Here is a 19,430-nt window from a genome sequence, read left to right on the forward strand (position 1 = left end):
TCCCCCAGCTGCCAACTTCAGGATGTGAGCATGCATACGTTTACAAACACACAGAGATGCACATACATTTATAGGTACGATTAAAATCTTGCCTTGGTAGGACTCAAACGTCTGTCATTGCAGGTACAGCTGTCTTGTAAATAAGAGAATGGAGCTTCCTTACACTCACCAGGTCTCATCCCATATGAAAACTTCAGTGGGAAAGAAGGCAATACCCAATAAAACACCTGACAGACAAAGTCATATTTTTTGAATGCGTTTTATTTTAACAACCAAAAAATTCTAACAGCCTAACAATGCACATAAGTTAAAAATTAATTATCACTTAGTGATAACAAAGATAGTTGATTTACATGGAAAAAAGAACATTTACAATATGTTAATCCTTATTCACATTGTTGATACCGCAATAAAACACAATTTGTTTTTTCATTTCACAAAAAAAAAAAAAAAAAGGGGTGGGGCAGGAAATTGTGCTTTGTCAAGAGGCACTACAAGAGAAAGTTTCTTCTTCCAAATAGATATTATATGACAGATATTGAATAAATAGACATATATGCATTGTAATTCGCAAAGATCTGGCAAGACCACAGGCTAAAATGCCCACAGATTCACTTAGAACCACTGCAAACTTGGCAGTGAAATTAAAAAATAAAAGGCAAGACTTAGCATTGAAAAATACCTAATAAATTTTTGGTTGAAGTGTAAAAGATACCAAATGCGGATGCCATCGAGAGATGAACCACCTTGTAAGAGCTTGGCAAAATCAGTTTCCATTACCTGTACAGAGTGACCTTCAGCAACAGTGTAAGAAGACAATTTGGAAAAGAGTAACTCGGAGATCAGGAAGCAGCAACCACGGACTTTCTGATTAAAGCTGCAGCATACTACAGAAATAGGAATGATGGGCCCAGGGCTTGACTGCAAACCACCATCCTTTTGCAAAGGTATATGACGCTCGTGTCAAGATAATTTCTTAAACATCATTATTTGAAAAAGTACAGGAAAATGTCCCTTTAAAAACTCCAGAGGTTACTGAGCAGCTAGAATTAGCTTGTATTGCAACATGTCTTCTCCCTGTATATCGTAAGTTCTGAGTTAATATCTACAAATAGAGGTTTTTTTTTAACTCCGACCTTTTATACCTTTCAAATATATAAATAGTATTAACAGTTATATTACAATGTTTGTGTAGTAAACAGAAAATAACTTTCAAAGTGATATTGCATGAGGTCTTTGACAAGGTTGCATGAGAGCACAACTCTTAAAAAAAATCCAACCATGTGGGACTGTCTGATGGCCACCTTGAAGTATGGGTTAGGTTTGATTGGCCAGTCCTGAAGGTGAGGTCTCCTCTTGCAATGACTAGAAGTAGAAGTAGCAAGTAATGGTTTCTGATGGGAAGCTAAAGGCGGTGGGAGAACTATAGTAGATTGCAGCTTTAATGCTCATTCCCTTAAACAGCCAGTCGGCATTAGTTCTGCTTTACTTAAGGTAACTGCTATGTAGGTAACTGGGAAAATGTTTTAGTTTATGACAAGTAGGTGATTCCACTGAAATTGCTTTGCTTACTCTATTGCTTGGAGCTACACAATGATTTAAAAACAGGTTTTCGTTAGGGCTGCTCCCATAGCAGGGAAGGGATGAGGTGCATGAGAGCAAGGACTAAAAATGTCTGGTTAGTTAAGTGGATGGAATGTGTACGAAGAAGAAGACGCCCAATGTAAAACAGAAATGAGAAGCGTCTCTCGGGAGCTGGAGGGACGGGGATTTATTTGAGAAGGAGCCCCTTTACCTGGGCAGCAACTTCTTTTCTAACTTAACATTACATTGAACTATTTTCTATTTTTAAAATAAGAAAAGTAAAAGAAAACAGCAACAATAAACAAGTTAAAATGAGCAGGCTTATTAATTTTAAGATCTGGAGCCACGAGCAGGTAAATAAATTTCACAATAAAATGTGGCTCATACTGTGAATTCCATTTGTCTGATGTCAAAATGTCATTTTATCGAGGCTGCACTAATAAATGAGTTTTCTCTGCACTGAGTTTCAGCTTCATTCATTTGGAATTCCACAGAAATGCACCTGTCCACTATAGTAACGACAAGTTGAGGAACGGAACACATCGAGTCATTTAAGTGTGCATTGTGTCTTTAAGATTAATGTGACTGGTATCATTTTAAGGTGCCCTGATTTTTTTTTCCACTTTATTCTTCTTTCTTTCTTTTACTTTTTTTGGCAGTGTTGATTTATTTAGTTAAATACATACCTCAAAAATTACCCATCAAGCTGCCAGATAGGAAGCCATAGAATTAAAACAAAAAAAAAATCAGGGACAAACACAGAAAATAAATAGGAATTCAAAAATAAGTCACCCCACCCTGAGAGCAGGCCGCAGTTTATCAAAAAGCCAAAGCGACTCACTGTGAAGTGGTTTTTTTTTTTAATACATAAACAAGTCTCTTCTTTAAGAACTCATTTCACAGTCTATTCTTTCAGATTGTAAAGTTCTCTGTCCCATGCAATTTAATATATATATGTAAATATATAGATATATACATATACATATACACACACACTTGTAGCTTCCTTCATTTCGTAGGTCTTTTCATCTGGGAACTTGCCTGGTGTCTCTTCCATAAGTGCAAGGATAATGAAGGCAGAGTCTCCTGTGATTATAATGACTACGATCCAGTCCATTGTAAAGCGTAACACTTTAGTGTCTTTGCCAAGGCGATGTCTGATTCGGAAATACTGAACTTATTCAGTCTACAGGTGTATCCTGTGAAACAAAGAAATGTCAAAAAAAAAAAAAAAAGGAAGGAGAACAAAAAGACCAAAAAAGACAAAAATAAAATAAGGCAAAAAAAAAAAAAAAAGTTTTCAGAGAAACTAAAACAGAAAATCCTTGGACTGGTGTATTGCTTCACCTGATTGGAGTTCACATTATCTCTGGTCAATTTCAGCGGGCGCGGCCTTACTTTTCTCCGCATTCTCCTCCTCAGCCTCCACTTTGTACATCTCCTCCGAGCCTTCCTCACTGTCATTCTCTTCTGACTCCGTCAGCAGCTCCTCGTCCTTATACTCGGCCACATCTACCGCCGAGCCCAGGTGTTCCTTGAGCTTCCCATGATGTTTCACGTGGTACCGCTGGTTCTGGAAGAACTTGATGATGGTGTGTTTGGGGAGATCCAGCTGAGCAGAAAGAGTATGGATAGCTTCCTGATCAGGGTAGAGGCCCACATCATGAATGAAGCTCTGGAGGATTCCAAGGGCTTCCAAAGAGATCTTTGTACGAGACCGAGGCTTTTTGGCACAACTGTCTTCGGTTGGAGGAGGTGGTGGGGGTGCTTCTTCTCTGGGAGGAGAACTCTCCTTGGCTGGCTGAGACTGCTGTCTGTGAAGGACCTGATAATTTAAAAAAAATAATAAATAACATTTGATTCACTATTTCACCTTTCAAAAGCCATCATTCTTCTAAAATACACGTTGTCTGCTTAGCATTTTAGTGATGCATAGTCATTGTAAGTTCAGGTCTTCTGAAAACTTAACTGAATTTCTGGAGACTCAGAATCTCATCTACAAAACAAGAGGTTAATAATAGTAATGTTTCCATTCTGAGGCACAAAGAAGTTAAGTCCCATGTTGCCCAAGGTTATTCAGATTCAAAGGACCTGGCTCTAGGCTCTTGCTGTTAACCGGTATGATGTGCCACCTCTCTGGAGCCCAGTGACAAAGAAACTGGACCCAAAGGAAAAGTGCAGGCTCTGCAAATGAGATCACATGAATTCACGTCCCGATTCTTCCACACAGCTGGGTGTCTCTGTGCAAGACACTAAACATCTTTAAGCCTCAATTTCATCATATATGAAAGAAGGATAAGACACTAGCTTCCTAGGGATGTTGTAAGGATTAAATGACATACTGCATGTAAAGAACAGTGTCTGCCTTAAACCAGAGGTTGACAAACTTTTTCAGCACAGGGCCAGGTGGGAAATATTTTATTTAGCCTTAGCAGGGCCTCACCATCTCTGCTGCCTCACCATCTCATGGTTCAATTCTATCTTCATAATGTGAACACACACAAATGAGCATGGCTATGTTGCCATAAACTTTATTTATAAAAACAAGAGGTAGCTTGAATTGGTTCATGGGCCAGAGTTTGTTCACCTCTGGCTTAGACCAAACATCCAATAAATGATAAGTCATTATTATATCAGCCTCATAAATTATTCCTGAAGTGTAACAGAGGAATAGTATTTGAGTCAAAAAATCAATACTCCATAAAATTAGGAACAACTTAAATTTATTTTCTTTTAACCCTGATCTTAATCCTTAAACAATAATGTTTTTTATATATATATATAAAAACTTACAACTTTTTATTAAATTATGAACTTTAGATGACTACTTTATACTCATAAATGGACCTTCTCAATATCACTAATGTCAAGGAGACAGCAATGCCTGGTGTCTTGAAGTGAGACCTTGGTTTCCTACCCAGGAACTGCAGCTGGTTAGCCTGGGTGAAAACCAAGAATCCTAGCCACTAGTCCACCATGGAGGCTAGAGAACAAACTAGTCATCCTTTGTTTTGCAGCTCACTTCCTTTTTTGCTGTTGTTGTTATCCTTCATGTCAAGGCTTTCTAGTTGTAATTAATTTAAATTTCTCTTTCATTTCTACCTATTCCTCACTCAAAGATAAAGCAAAACTAGTATTTAAAAAAATTTTCTAGACCCAAGTTGGGGCCACTCCTGCCTGGTGCCACATCAGCAGACTGAACTTTCATGTGGCTGGCTGTAAATGCTCTGCTTGACCAGAATCACAGTATCCATTCAGCCCAGCCCCAAACGCAAAGCCAGCTCTGGGCTCTATACTTACTTCCTTGTTCTTTGATCTTTCTAAATAAAGTCAGATATGCAATCCCCACCAATCATGCCCGGTCCTCTGTGTTGCCACTTCTAATGCTCTAAAATGATGCCCCAAATCCCTCCACACGATTGCTCCACTGCTTGTGAGGAATTGTAGCCCCCATCCATGGATTGTCTCCCTTAAATAAAGGATATCAAACTCATTGCTACATTGCATTAGTTTTGTCATTTGACACTGGTTGTGGTCAGTCACTCAGTAGTGTCCAACTCTTTGTGACCCTTTGGACTATTGCCTGCCAGGCTCCTCTGTCCATGGGATTGTCCATGCAAGAATACTGGAATGGGTTGCCATTTCCTCCAAGGGATCTTCCCAACCCAGAGATCAAACAAAGTCTCCTGTGTCTCCTGCATTGCAGGCAGATTCTTTATGGCTGAGCCATCAGGGAAGCCACATTTGACACCATCTGGGCAAACTTATTCTTGATCTTCGTAACTGCTTTTACAATGTCCTCTCTGCATGAAATAGTTTCCCATTTTAATATTTACTTACGAACTTCTTCAATCTGACTAATCTTCACATCTTGCAACATTAGCAGCAGTGCTATGTAATTAAAAGGCTACCATGAAGGTCCCCATGACAAAGTATTCTATCAATGTCAAAGGCAAACACTGTATTTCCTCCGCTCAGATCAGTGTCTAACTTCCTGGATCACCCCCGCCCCAAGACCTTTAAGAATAGTGAGTGCATTTTTTAAAAAACACATGTTTCTCTTTTACCATTCTCTCCTATTTTACATGGTGTTTTCCATGTTAGAGTAACAAATTAAACATTTTCCAGAGTTCAAGTGAACTCAGTCCAATCAATGCATAAGAACCATGTCTGGTTACACTAGAGTATCACTGGTACCATCACTGCCACTCTCCCCACACATTACCCTAATGACCCATTTTTCAGACTAGAAAATATCAGCATCAGAGCAAGCATTTAAGAAAAAAATCTCTGCCATCTCTCCTAGTCTCAGGGACTATTTGATGAAAAACTAATTTTTCACTGATGTGAATACGTCAGTCTTTTCTATAGAATTTAATAGTTATTAGGGCAGATGAAATTGTTACTTAGGTAGAAAAAAAAAGAGGATGAAATTTTTAATCATTCATAAACAAATAACAATAAAAGGATAATCAAATGCACATAAGAACACCCATCATAATAGGCTGATGGCTGGTGGCAGAAAGAAATCTAAAACAGAGGACCATAAAACGGTGGCACTAAAGGCCCATATAATGTTGACCAATTAAAATGAATGTTCTTGGCATTTTCTTTACCACTTTCAACTAAGAGTAAACTCATGTGGTCTGCTGTGGTGAGCTGGCATCAGCAAAAAAGTGAGAGCTCCATTACTTCAATGTCCTAATTATAGCCACAGGGAGAGGAAAGCTGCGTGGTGGGCCTGCGTGTTCAGGGCAGCTTTGACGGCAGGAAGATATTTGCTCCAAGGTTGTAATCTGGGTAGCCTGAGCACTGTAATAAATAAACCTCCATGTCAACAGGTGAGGGTTTTTTGTTTGGTTGCTTTTTTTTTTTTTTTTGGATGAGAAAGAATAAGAGAGAGACTGAAATTATGCAGGGAATATGTACTCATAGAACATGTACACTCAAGCACAGGACCTCCTTTTAGAGCAATTGCGTTAATTGGAAAACAAAAGAGAATTAAAATGCCCCATTTTCTAAATTATGCTTGCCTTCTGTAGTAAAAGTCAGCATAACGGTTCCATTTAATTAAATAATTAGATTGGTTCTTTAGGGGTTTTCCACTGTGCATCGGTTAGATTTAAAGAGATTTTCCAAAACTATACTTTGAAGTTACTATAATCTTTCTGCATGATAGGGTTTGTTCTTCTCCTGAGGTCCCAGCAATTGGCCTATTTTCCCTCCCTTTCTAACTTTGAACCTAGCAGCAATAACACAGGAATAGAGAGAAGCCACACATGGAATGGGAAAACAATGATCATAGTAGCTACCACTAACTGAAGGCTTACTCTGTGCCAGGCATTTCTAAGAACTTTACATGGATTAACTCATTGTGAAGGTGCTACTTGAATCAATAACAACCTGGAAACATGTAGCATTTCAAGAACACCCTCAAAGTTGGAAACTTTAAACACAGGGAGCAGTCAGTCTTAAGAAAGTAGGTTTCCAAGGAACAATGACAATGTCGCTGCCCTCATAGGAGAGGAAGATCTTTTTCAGAGAAATAACAGCAATAGAAATGATCTACAAAGTGAGAGATCCTGGGTTAGTTCAATATTCTATACTGAGTTAGAAGGCATAACAGTATTTGCATGAAGGTTAAATGATATTTCTAGCATCTTTGACCAGACAGTAAAGAGTACAATGCGCATAATATCTGAGACAAAAAGAGTCCCCCAAGTCTCAGCTATCTTTACTCTCCTGAAATGTTCTGATTACTCCAGGCAGAGAGTTGCTTATTGTCTGTAGATAATTCTTAGCAAAAACAACTGCCTACATTTCCTCACTAGCCACTTGTAGTAGCTTATTATTATGACAATCAGGGAATTCTTACTGTCGTGCAGCACTTCTTCCAATGGTGTGAATACTCTGAACAAAAGTAGAGTAGAGCCAAAAAACAGAGATGGCAGTCCAAACTCTCTTCCCAAATCCTCCATCTAAACAGCAGGATCAAGTCACTTCATAGGACTGATTTCTGAACTTCCACTTTACTAAATTTTGGTTTTTCTGTCTGAACTTTTCAGAAATATTTGAAATTCCTTGTGCGTTAACTAGAATGACTCAAGTTTGGTTCCTGTCCCCAGCCAGCACCCTGAGTAACTCTAGCCTGAGGTTGTCACTGATTCCTGCCGGATGGACTACACACCATCCTGTTCCTCAGATCATCTGACAGTGCAGGCATATATTTCTGGATGATTGACTTTTTGAAACCACAAAATTTACAGTTACTTCAACCAAGACAGAGAATGCCCTGCCAACTAAACAGAGATATGCTCTTTCCTAACAAGTTCTTTCCAAACCCAGATGATTGTTTTCTGATATTTTTTTAAAAAGGTAAGTATGATAGAGCAGCTACCCAGATAGTTACATAAATCTGCCCAAGTCTGCACATTTTCCAGCCTCATCCTTTTTCCCCTTTTTCAAAATGGGCCCAGAAGCTGACCTTTGTACTCCTAAAGTCCATCATCTCTCTTCACATGATTTTCCCAAATAACAGAATATATCATTCTGTAAAGATAGCTATCCATCCCTTTCTTCATGACCTTTGCAAACTGAAGCCTGACAATTCATCCCAGTTCATTTTGGTTTGGATTTTTCTCCATCACGATTGAGCTTAATCTGGTCAGCAATTCATTTCTGATAATTTCTACAAAGAGAGTTTTAAAAGGTTTATTTGAAAGTCTTCTTCTATTTCTTTTTTTGTAGCTTCTATTGTTATTTTTTAAATATAACGATGAGGGTTCACAGCAGTAAAATATCTAGGCAGCTTCAATAGTAATAATAATATTAATAATAGATGGTGGCATTAACGTACAGTTTATTATGAACCTAAACACCAGCCTAAATCTATAAATGCATTTTATTTTCACAATAATCCTGGACTAGGTATTTTTACTCCATTCATGATGAGAAAACTGGGATTCAGAGAGTATAGGTAATTTATGAGAGGTCTCATAGATTCTAATTAGCAGGACTGGGAATCTAAAACATATCTGGTTTCAAATCCCATGTCTGTAACCATGCTGTTCTCCTGTCTTCTATGAGCAAGATCACATGGGAAAACTGAGCAAAGGCTCCAGAGTAGAGGAGATAGACCGTAAGAAAGATATCAGGCAGTAATAAATACTATCAGCAAAAATAGAGCAAAGCATACAGAGAAGAACTGGGGGGAGATGACGTTCTTTTAGATTCAGTGATTCAAGGAAGGCTCCCTAAGGAGGTGGCATTTGAGCAGAAGCCTGAAGGAAGTGAGGACCCAGCCATGAAGAAGGGCATCCCAGACAGAGGAAAATAGCAAATGAACAAGCTAGGAGGAAGAAGTACACTCAATATATTTGAAGAACATCGAGGGAGGCAGCAAGTTAAATCTGTGCCACCTAATACAGCAGCTTACTAGCCACACACAGCTACTGACATCTAAATTCATTAAAACTGGAAGAAGAAAAAACACTTAGCTCTCTCAGGTACATGAGCCTTCTTTCCAGTGCTGGATATCCACACTGCACACCACCACACTGGACAGCACAGATATAGCACATTTCCAACGGCAGCACTGTCACTGCCATCACAGGACATGGCATCAGACAGCCCTCCGCTGGACAGAAATGACAAGTGAGGGGTGGTCAGGGCGAGAGCCGGAGCAGCGGGGCCCTGGCATTCTACTATCAGGGTGAGGGAAACCCTGACTGTGATCTATAATCATATCATCTTATCTACCCCAAAACACAGCAGGACTTGAAAGTACGACTATCACTAGAGAGAAGAGAAATATTCCTGTGTGTATATATACATATATATATATATATATAGTAAGAAACTCAGCTCACATATATAACTGGACTTTCAATACAGTATCACAAATAGCAATACTATCATCAAAACAATCAGAAGGATGCATTGGCACTGCTATCCTAAAAAGATGGTTAACTTACATTTAACTGATGACTGCCTTCTTCATCAGAAGTGTTTATCATGTCTAAAAGAAATTATGTTTAAAACCGTAGACCTTGGGTTAAAAAAGTAAAAAAAAGAATTCATTTATCAAATATTTTTGGAATGCCTATAATAACTGGACCTAGCAGTCTACAAAGCTTTCTAATAAGGAGTCCTGTCTCCAACAGTCAAGTGTTGATGAATAAGTTATGAGTAGAATATAATCAAATAGAAACTTGAAAGTTTAATAAGTGTGTTCTTATTTATTCACTGAAATCTCTTTGGGCTGAAATATGACATACATGTGTATAAATGAACAGGAACATAGCGATGAAGAAAGAAAGGCTGTGAATATATTCAAAAGAGACATCAACTTCAAAATAAAACCCAACACCTCCTTGCCCAGTAATGAAGCGCAAGGATATATGTTGTTTTCCTGCCTAAGAGATGGAAAATTTTAAAAACACAAGGACAAAATGGTACCATGACAAAGACTGACTAAGAAAGATAAAGCAGCTCTTCTTAAACTGCTCAGTGTTCAAATAGATTTTGAAGGCCTCAATGAAAACCAGCTGGGAGCCATGTGTAAAATATAATGGCTTTTGCCTGCAGGGAAGGAAGTGAGATCCTGAATGATTAAGTTTAGGAAAGTATATAATTCACTGTATCATTATGGGGTGAACTGGATTACTTATAATATGCCAAGACTTTGTGGTCTTTTTTATATAGAGAAAATGAGAAATTATTAAGGAGGTGACTATAGAGGCTGGTTGATCTAGTGGGGTAATAGGTAATGGGTTAAAATCGGCTCCCAGGTGGCTGCATCCCTCTCTCTCTCCGACAAGCCTCACCCGCAGCAGTGAGTCAGTGTCACCAGAGCGTCAGGTTCTCCATGGTGGTGAACATCAATAGGAGATGACTTCTAACTGCATTTGAGTCAATAACAGAATTCTTTTTACTCGTTTAATTTTACCTCATCTACAATAACAGAATGTTAACAAAATAACAGAAGGTAAAATAGTTTATCCAAAGAAGGAAAGCATTCTTCTACTAAAAATTCTGAGAAAGTATACTTAACAGGCAATAAGAAAAACTGGTTAGAACAACTGGAAAGCCCTCATGCATAACTCAATTAGAATTTGTTAAATGAATGAGTCAGTGCTGCTGTTTTTAAAATATACTATATATAAAAAATAGAATATAACTGAGATATTTGTCTTAAAATATAACTGAGATATTTTTCTTAAATTCCAACAGCCTAGCTCTACCCTCTAATTTTTCCTTTTTTTTCAAAATCAGCATCTAAGACTTTAAATTTTGGCTCAAAACTCAATGGGGAGAATTCAGCATTAGTAATTAATAATTAATGTAACTATCATACCTCTCTCTCATCTGTTGGACTGTGAGCTACACACTGGCACACCTAAGTGCTCAGTACATCTTTCTTCTGCTATACTAGATTAATCCATATTCTTTCTTCCTTTAACTGCAAGCCGGTTATTATTTTTGTTCTCTGCCACTTACTTTTTCTTGCTATTATTCATCTTTAGCAAAACTATGCTTTAAAATAAAGAAACCATCACTCATTACAGGAACTTTTATCTAATAGTTTGTGGCATTTGTTTGTTTTTCACCATTTTTTTTTGTGTTAAAATCAGCTCCAGGGCACTGTATAAGCCTTAAGGTTGCTTTTATATAAAAGTTGTTAGCAGGAGTTGTGAGGTTACAAAGTTCTGGTTTTGAATCCAGTCTTTATCCTAAAAAGCATATCTGCTTACTAGCCGTGCAACTCTGAGCAAGTTACTTTCTCAGACCCACAGTGTTTATTAATCTATAATATCTTCCTTGCAGTTTTATAAGGATTAAGAGAGATAATACACTTCTGTGGCATACCTAAGTAAAATAGTTCTCATGAGAAAGAAGTGAAGTGAAAGTCACTCAGAAATGTCGAACTCTTTGCAATCCCATGGACTGGAGTCTGCCAGGCTCCTCTGTTCATGGAATTCTCCAGACAAGAATACTGGGTGGGGTACATAGCCATTCCCTTCTCCAGGGGATTTTCCCAACCCATGGATAGAACCTGGGTCTCTTGCATTGCAGGCAGATTCTTTACTGTCTGAGCAAAGAGCATTTGTGCAACTGTGTGAGTTGAGAGCTGAACTAGCACCTTTGTAATGAAATAAATATCATTTTTATTTGAAATAACAAACAACAGGCATACTATAGTTATTCAGACTTAGGTTTGTGGCAAACATTCTCTTAAAAATGAAGTAAGCCTGTTGATTAAAAAAAAAAAATCTGTACAATTTATTGCCAATGATTAAATTCTACCTTCCCAGCAAAACTAAAAAATTTGGAAAACTTGTAGCTTCCACTAAAAACTTACTTCCCCTATACTTAAATACCTCCCTGATGATACTGGTGATAATTTAAGAATTTTTTAAAAATATGTCATACAATGAAATGTGTCAATATTTAGAAGATCTACATAACTCACTACATCAATATTTTATAAATATTGATATTATAAAATTATGAATAGGTAAAATACTTATTCAAAGTAACAGGCAGACAAATGAATTATAATGTAAAAAAATATGAAGTTCACTGATATAATTTTAGATTCCACTCTGCAACTAACCTTTAAGAAATGACCACTTGTAGAGTTTTGTATCAAAAAAAGAAAATCATAATTTCCTGGAAAAGCTAGCAAAATATGCCTTCCTTTTCTAATTACATGTCTGTGTGAGGCTTGCTTTTCTTCATTTACTTCAACCAAACTATAAGCTACACTTTGTATCAGAATGAATACAGAAGCAATTATGATAATCCAGAGGTCTTCCACTTAGACATTAAAAATATTTGCAAAAATATATTTAAAACAATGGTACCCTTCTTATATTTTTTTCGGGGGGGATACAGTGGTCTTCATTAAAATATATCATTTATATACCTATTATTTCTAGTTAGTTTCAAAAAAATAAACATTTAAGTTTTCTCAGAACTAATTTCTAATATGTTAAGTATTGATATGCACATTATTGGAGTCCTTAATAGGAATAGTGAAAGGAGATCCCAATACTAAGATGTTTGAAAACTCTATACCACATAAATCATACTGAATATATAGCTCTGTCTTAGCCCTAATGACAACTAAACCATTTACTATGAAACTCAAAATGGATCTTAGAGTTAAAAACATCCTTACTTGAATTCAGTCACCTAGGAAGGTATTAGAGAACGAGCGTAGGAGAAAGTACCCAGCATTATGATTTGCCTCTTGACTTGATCATTCAGAGACATTTTCACAGGCAAAATATATCTGCCTAGATGTACAACTCAGCACTATTTCTAACTTCAAATGGTGTTACTTGAGTTGGTTCTTATGGTTGTAATTTCACATTCTAACATTATAAGACTTATTAAAAACTATGATTTAGTTTTGTTGCTTTTTTTTTTTTTTTTTTTTTGGATTATACAGTATCCTAAGGTCAAAACTCAGGAAATCTGTTATTAAAAAAAAAAAAGTATCCATGAAGTGATGACAAATTGCAGACTACAGGTGTTAGATTACATTTTGACTCCAGGCAAGTTTAATTTAAGTTGGTCTCCTTTTACAATTGCTCTTAGCACAGACAGCTATGGGAAGGGGATTTGGGGAGGGGAGGAAGCGGGGAGAGAGAGAATAAGAACCAAAAAAAAAAAAAAAAGAGTAGTGCTCAATAAAAGAAGACCATGTCAAGAGAAATCAATACAAACAAGCAAAATGGTAGGAAGTCTGACATGGAAATATGTGTTCAATTTCATCCAGCCTTAGTCTGAGTTTCCTTTAATATTGTAACCAAGATGGCATTGGAACATCGTGTATGTTTTTAATGCAGTTTAATGATTGTTTCTCAAAATAAACACTTTGGTCAGAGATAAAAGCATAAAAACACTATGACACAATAATCTGTTAAAACAAACTTGGGGGTTTAGAGGAAGCATAGTTCTTAAAACAGCCTTTGGCTTATATCATTTCCTCTTTAGTAACAAATTGAGAACAACTATACCAACAACTTTGGTATGGTTTGGGTTAAAAAAAAAATGTGTTGTAGTCCTTAATCTGACTATATTGAGTGGCCAGTCTGCAGACTCTAGAGGTAGCTGAGTGAGCTGCTTTTCTAATACAAGGAGATGAGCTGATAGCAAATTAAGCAGGGTCAAGATGAGGAGCTGTATTTCCAACAAATAGACTCCATGACACATAAAAAGCAAATCTCTCTCCTATTAGAATGCAAAAGAGATAAATCATAGGCATATACTGAACCTATAGGCAATGAAAACTTTTCCTTCATCAGTGTCACGATACATAGGTTTATTTGATAATTTAGGACCTAATATGACCAAAATCATTCCACAAACTGTTCATGGGATAATCCAGGAAGAGCAGATTCTTCAGGATGGTCCAGGCTACAACCTGTGTCTTTCTTCCTAGGAGAAATCATCCCTCAGCCCATCCACCCAAGCCCCATTTGCCTGACACCCATGAGTGTTCATTTACCCCCGTTCCCTATACTTCTACCACCGTTCACAACGTCATCTCAAAACACAAAACTCTGCCTAAAAATTAACAGGGAAAGCCTATCTTCTGAAGATCAGATTCAAGTTACAGGTAATGTTAAAGTGTCTTTGAAAGTGAAAATCGCTCAGTCGTGTCCAGCTGTTTGTGACCCCATGGACTTATACAGTCCGTGAAATTCTCCAGGCCAGAATACTGATTGGGTAGCCTTTCCCTTCTCCAGGGGATCTTTCCAACACAGGGATTGAACCAGGTCTCCTGCATTGCAGATGGATTCTTTACCAGCTGAGCCACCAGGAAAGCCTTAAAGACCTTATATTTGAGTGAAAATGAGTCAAGAGTAACAAGACATGACCAGAGCTGACAGTTACCTATGGTATTCTGATTTCTAAATGCCTGCATGGTGTGTTCATTGGTATAGCTGAGTGGCTTTTGCACCAACGTGGATGAAAGAAGAGCTCTTAAGTTAAAGACAATGAAGAGTATAAAATGCTAGGATGAACTGAGTACCTGGAATTCATAATGTCATTAAAAGAACCAAACTAGAAATTCATGACATATCATCAATAGCAAAAGGGCAAGAGAGAAAGACGTGCAAAGGTTCAGAATAAGAACGATCTATTAGAATTATTAAACAGTTAATCCAGTTAGCTAAATAATTGTCAAGTGAAGTAAAATGTAAATCAAATGAAAACAACCTTTTGAAAAGGCAGTGATACCTGAACAGTGAGCTCTGGACTTTGAGTTTTTAAAACAGATTCAAGCTTAAAAGAATAGAATGCATTATTGAGCTCAGCTTTATTGCATTTCTCAGATATCACATTTTTTTAAAAAAACAGATTGAAGGCTTGTGGCAACCCCACATTGTCAGATGATGGATAGAATTTTTTAGCTATATTTTTAAATTAAGGTATGTACATTTTTTTAGACAAAATCCAAATGCATGCTTCACAGACTACAGTATGGTGTAAACATCATTTTCATACACACTGGGGAACCAAACAAATTTGTGGGACTCACTTTGTTGTGACATTTGCTTTATCATGGTGGTCTGGAACTGAACTGGCAATACCTCTGAGTTATGCTTGTACATCAACTGTTTCAGGTAAAGAAATTTCATCTAACAAGTTTAATCAGAGCAGAGTTTCAATTACTTTTAAGTGAAAACACGTTAAGTTAGAGAAGGTAGAAAATAGATATATTTTACAAGAGCAGACATCATGTAGCCAGCCAAGAGCTCTATCAATGAAGACCTAAAATAATGATTCCTGAGGAAAAGTACTAGAGTCAAAATTCAAACCACTTTCAAATATCTTACTATTTAGAAATCTGGTGACAAAAATAACTTGAAAACACCTATTGGTAAAGAATGACTTAGAAACAAAGAGGACATGGAGGAAAAGGATATGTACACTTAAAGGATCTCAATAAATTATATAGGCTTCTTGAACTAAAGCATCATCCTTCCTGATTTACACAGATTGTATGATGTGACTTGGGGATCATATGATAAATTTAATTATTCAGATCCTACAGTTAGTATATATTTGAAGTGGTTCTCTATCCTTTGGGCTAGTTTCTTAAAAATGATAACAAACTAACCTCACAATAACAATGGATTCTGTTGTATTTATTCATCAGATGAGAAAACGCATACACAAAATTGAACTCTGATCTACATATTACAAATCCCTGTCTAACACATAGCAAACACGGTCTTGCTGCTGTTAGCTGGAAAACACAAAAATTATTCTGTTTAAAAGCTTTGAACAAAAATTCACTTTAGTGTGAATAAACATCTTCCAATTAAAATATAAAAATAACACCAGAAGTGACAGAGGGGACAATTCAGTGTTTGCAGTTTATGATTAAAAGTGAAGACACACAGGGAACAATTATATCATGGAGAAGCTCCTCTCCCAAATGTTAATTTTTAATTTTTACTTTTTCTATCTTTGGATATCATTAAAAAAAAATATATACCCAATTCTGTCAAAATCTGCAGCAGAAGAAGGAGATTTTCATCCTGACAGAACTCAGCCAAGACTCAGCTTCAGATGAAAATTCCCCATAATTGTAACGGCATGAGTGACACGACAGTTATGCTGCATTCCAGCTTCTCAAAGGAGAGGGCTTAAATTATTTAAGGAAAAAGGGTGTTTAGATTAGATTCTTTACTTCAGGGCAAAAAGAAAAAAGAAGGTAATCCATGTATTTGAGGTCTCACATGGGGCTGTTTAGAATCCTATGATAGGCCACATTTTCTGTATGATTTTTACAGCTGGGGCACTCAGAAGTCAGAACAATCTGACAGTTATGGTTAGTGAAAATATTAGATGTTCACCCATAAAACACTACCTCAGCATATTTTTGCTTTCTGGATGTAACCACTTAATAACAGGACTTGAGAAAACTGCACTGCGTGAATCAAACACATAAAAGTACAAATATTCCTTTTATAGAAAGCAAGTCTTGAGCAGTGCATTATAATCAACCACTCTGGTAAAAGACAAAGTATCTAGAATTACCATACCACGGACATAGTATGGTTTATTATATCGTAACGTCCAAACCGGGTAAACAAAGTCAAATGATCAAAGAAGAGTTTTCTCCTCAGACAGTGAGGTAAAAGCCACCGATCTAGAGAGTGTCAGCAAAGAGTCCTCATGGCTTAGCAAAGAAAAGGTGTCAAAGGAGAGCTTATCAAATATAGCCCTTAGTTTTCAACTTCACTTAATTTCATCAGAGACTGGCTTCCTTGGTATTATTTTCTTTCAAGAAAAAAAAAATATATGGAAAAATTAAATCCTTTTTATTTAAGTAAAATAAATACTGGATGTGAAGTAAAACATCCAAAAGGTTAATTCTAGAGTATTCATTTAAATTTGAAACCACATTTAATTCATTATGAGGATAGTGGTTTTACATTCTCCACCTTAATGATCTTATTAACAGTAACCAGGTATGGAGAAACTTCTGCTTCTAAAATTCGTGGTAAGTACACCAGGTGAGAGGTGGAAAGCAGACAGGGTGACGCAGTCTTATTCAGACTGTGGTTTACTCAAGAAAATAAATCTTTGTCTCCCAGGGTACCAAGGATGGTCACTAGGAAGAGAAATCCCAGTTCCTGACTCCCTGGGGCAAAGTAACTGGATCGGCAATTCCTTTTCCCACAAGAAAGATTTCAGTTTCCAAGTTGCAGATGAACCATTATATCCCCATGAGACCAGTCATGCAGCATCCTTATCTACCCAGCTTCACAAAGCAAGTCCGATTTTGTCTCTGTGCCACGTTGCCTTGGCTTTTCTAAGCATATTTGCTTATCCTGTGTAGGTCGTCCTCAGAAACTAGAACTGTCAAGTCATTATACTTTCAAATGTGAAGCTGCTTAGGGGTGGATTTAATTTAATAGCTGAAAACTCAGTACAAAACAAACACACTTACAACTGACATTATCAGGGAATCAATCATTAACGCTCTTGACTGGTATTCCAAGACCCTCAAATTGCCCTAGCTATGATCTGAGAGTTCTCACTGACTCCTTCCCCCCACCTGAACCTCCACATCTAGCCCATCCCACCTGCTGCTGATTATCCCTTTTAAATAGTTGCTGGGTTAATTTCCCCCTCTCCATCCTACTCTCACTGCTGTTATATAGACCTTTATAATCTCTTGCTTGAGTTAGTTTACTTCCCAACAGGCCTCCCTGCCACAGCCAACACAACATCTTGCCAAGGTCTTCAAGGCCTCTTGCACATTCCGGAAAGCTGGGTGCCCTGTCTGCAGCGTGTGCCCCAGCCCTGTCTGTGCTCTTCAACGCAGCCTTTCAGGCTGTGCTCCAGCTCCAGGCCTCACACCTGTACTCTAATCTCAATGCCTTTGCCTCCCCTGTCCCCTTTGTCTGGAAAGTGCCTCTAGTGAGGAATTCTGGAAGGGACCCAGAGCAGCACTACTTCCTGGAAGCCTCCTGGGTCCTCCAGCCCACCAGGATTTAGGTGTCATTCTTTTCTTTCTCTGAACTTACTTACATGCTGTATTATCGTCATCTGTCCACATACCCATCTCTCCACAAATCTGAGAGTTCCTTAGAGTTAGATTCTGTGTTACATTCACACACTCTGCACTTAGCATAGGGTCAGGCACTGTGTTTTACATGAATAGTTGAAGCTTAAAATTCTTAAAATTTATCCTAAAATTTTCAGAATACATCTGTATTGGTAATAGCCATATCCAAGGTGTGTGCAAGCTCAGTCATGCTCAACTCTTTGCAGCCCCGTGGACTGTAGCCCACCGGGCTCCTCTATCCATGGGATTCTCCAGGCAAGAATACTGGAGCAGGTTGCCACTTGGTTCTCCAGGGGATCTTCCAGACCCAGGGATTGAACCTGCATATCTTGCATCTCCTGCATTGGCAAGTGGACTTTTTACCACTAGCACCATCTGGGAAGCCCAGTAGTCATATTGCGTTGCACTGTGCGTTAGTCGCTCAGTCGTGTTTGACTCCTTGCAACCACATGGTCCACAGCCCGCCAGGCTCCTCCGTCCATGAGACTCTCCAGGCACAAATACTGGAGTGGGTTGCCATTTCCTACTCCAACAGTCATATAATATAGACCAAAAAGTCTTCTGAGAAATTAGAACATGTCTAATAGCTGTAAGAGGGGAGAAAGTGGCAGTTCATATAGGCTCTCATTAAAAAAAATACACCTAGTACTGAGAAGGACTAAGTTATACTAGTTCACGGTAATTCATTAGATTCACAGACACACACATACTTTTCATAGAGCAATAACACTATTCAGTGGCTCAAGCAGTTCTCTAATTCCACCCCCAACTCTGAAATTATCTGATTGAAAATTATTGACATTTGGAGAAGTACATTTAGGGTCTCACAGTTGTCAGGGATAAAAACTGAAATATTCATCAGCTTGCTTCCTTCTTGCCCCTCCCCAGTCTCCAGAAATATTTCTACTATCAACAGCATTCAGAAGGCCTGCAACAGACAGTTTCTATGACAAGAAAAGCTGCTGGAGGTAAAACAACAAATAACAATGAGAGAATCCATATAACACAAAGAAAGAAACCTTTAAGAAAATTAAATTATAAAAACTAGATGTCTGGTTAAAAAGGGGTCCTATGTATCACAATAAAAGCCCAAGACAGTAATGGCAGTGAAATGTGAATGGATGCTGCTTACCTACACAATGCTGGAGATTGTGTATGGAGAGCACTGTAGGTCTTTTCCAAAACAAATATTAAATGCCAAAATGATCATCCTTAGAGTAGAAAGGATGATGTTAACTTGTGTTTA

The 19,430-nt window shown here is 37.6% G+C and overlaps 1 protein-coding gene across 3 annotated transcripts in view; it reads right to left on the reverse strand.

The window, feature by feature from the left end:
• Nucleotides 1-243: 243 nt before the first annotated feature.
• The window catches only part of SATB2 (SATB homeobox 2), a 201,694-nt gene continuing 182,507 nt past the window's right edge, over nt 244-19,430 (reverse strand). For 2 of the 3 annotated variants that reach the window (XM_060410162.1, XM_060410161.1), the window contains one exon: nt 244-3,409. In XM_060410162.1, coding sequence (XP_060266145.1) covers nt 2,948-3,409 — 462 coding nt within the window. In that variant the 3' untranslated portion in view covers nt 244-2,947. The remainder of the gene's footprint in view (nt 3,410-19,430) is intronic. The other variant, XM_027965069.3, reaches the window with a different exon arrangement.

This window comes from Ovis aries, chromosome 2, assembly GCF_016772045.2.
Source record: "Ovis aries strain OAR_USU_Benz2616 breed Rambouillet chromosome 2, ARS-UI_Ramb_v3.0, whole genome shotgun sequence".
NCBI lineage: Eukaryota > Metazoa > Chordata > Mammalia > Artiodactyla > Bovidae > Ovis > Ovis aries.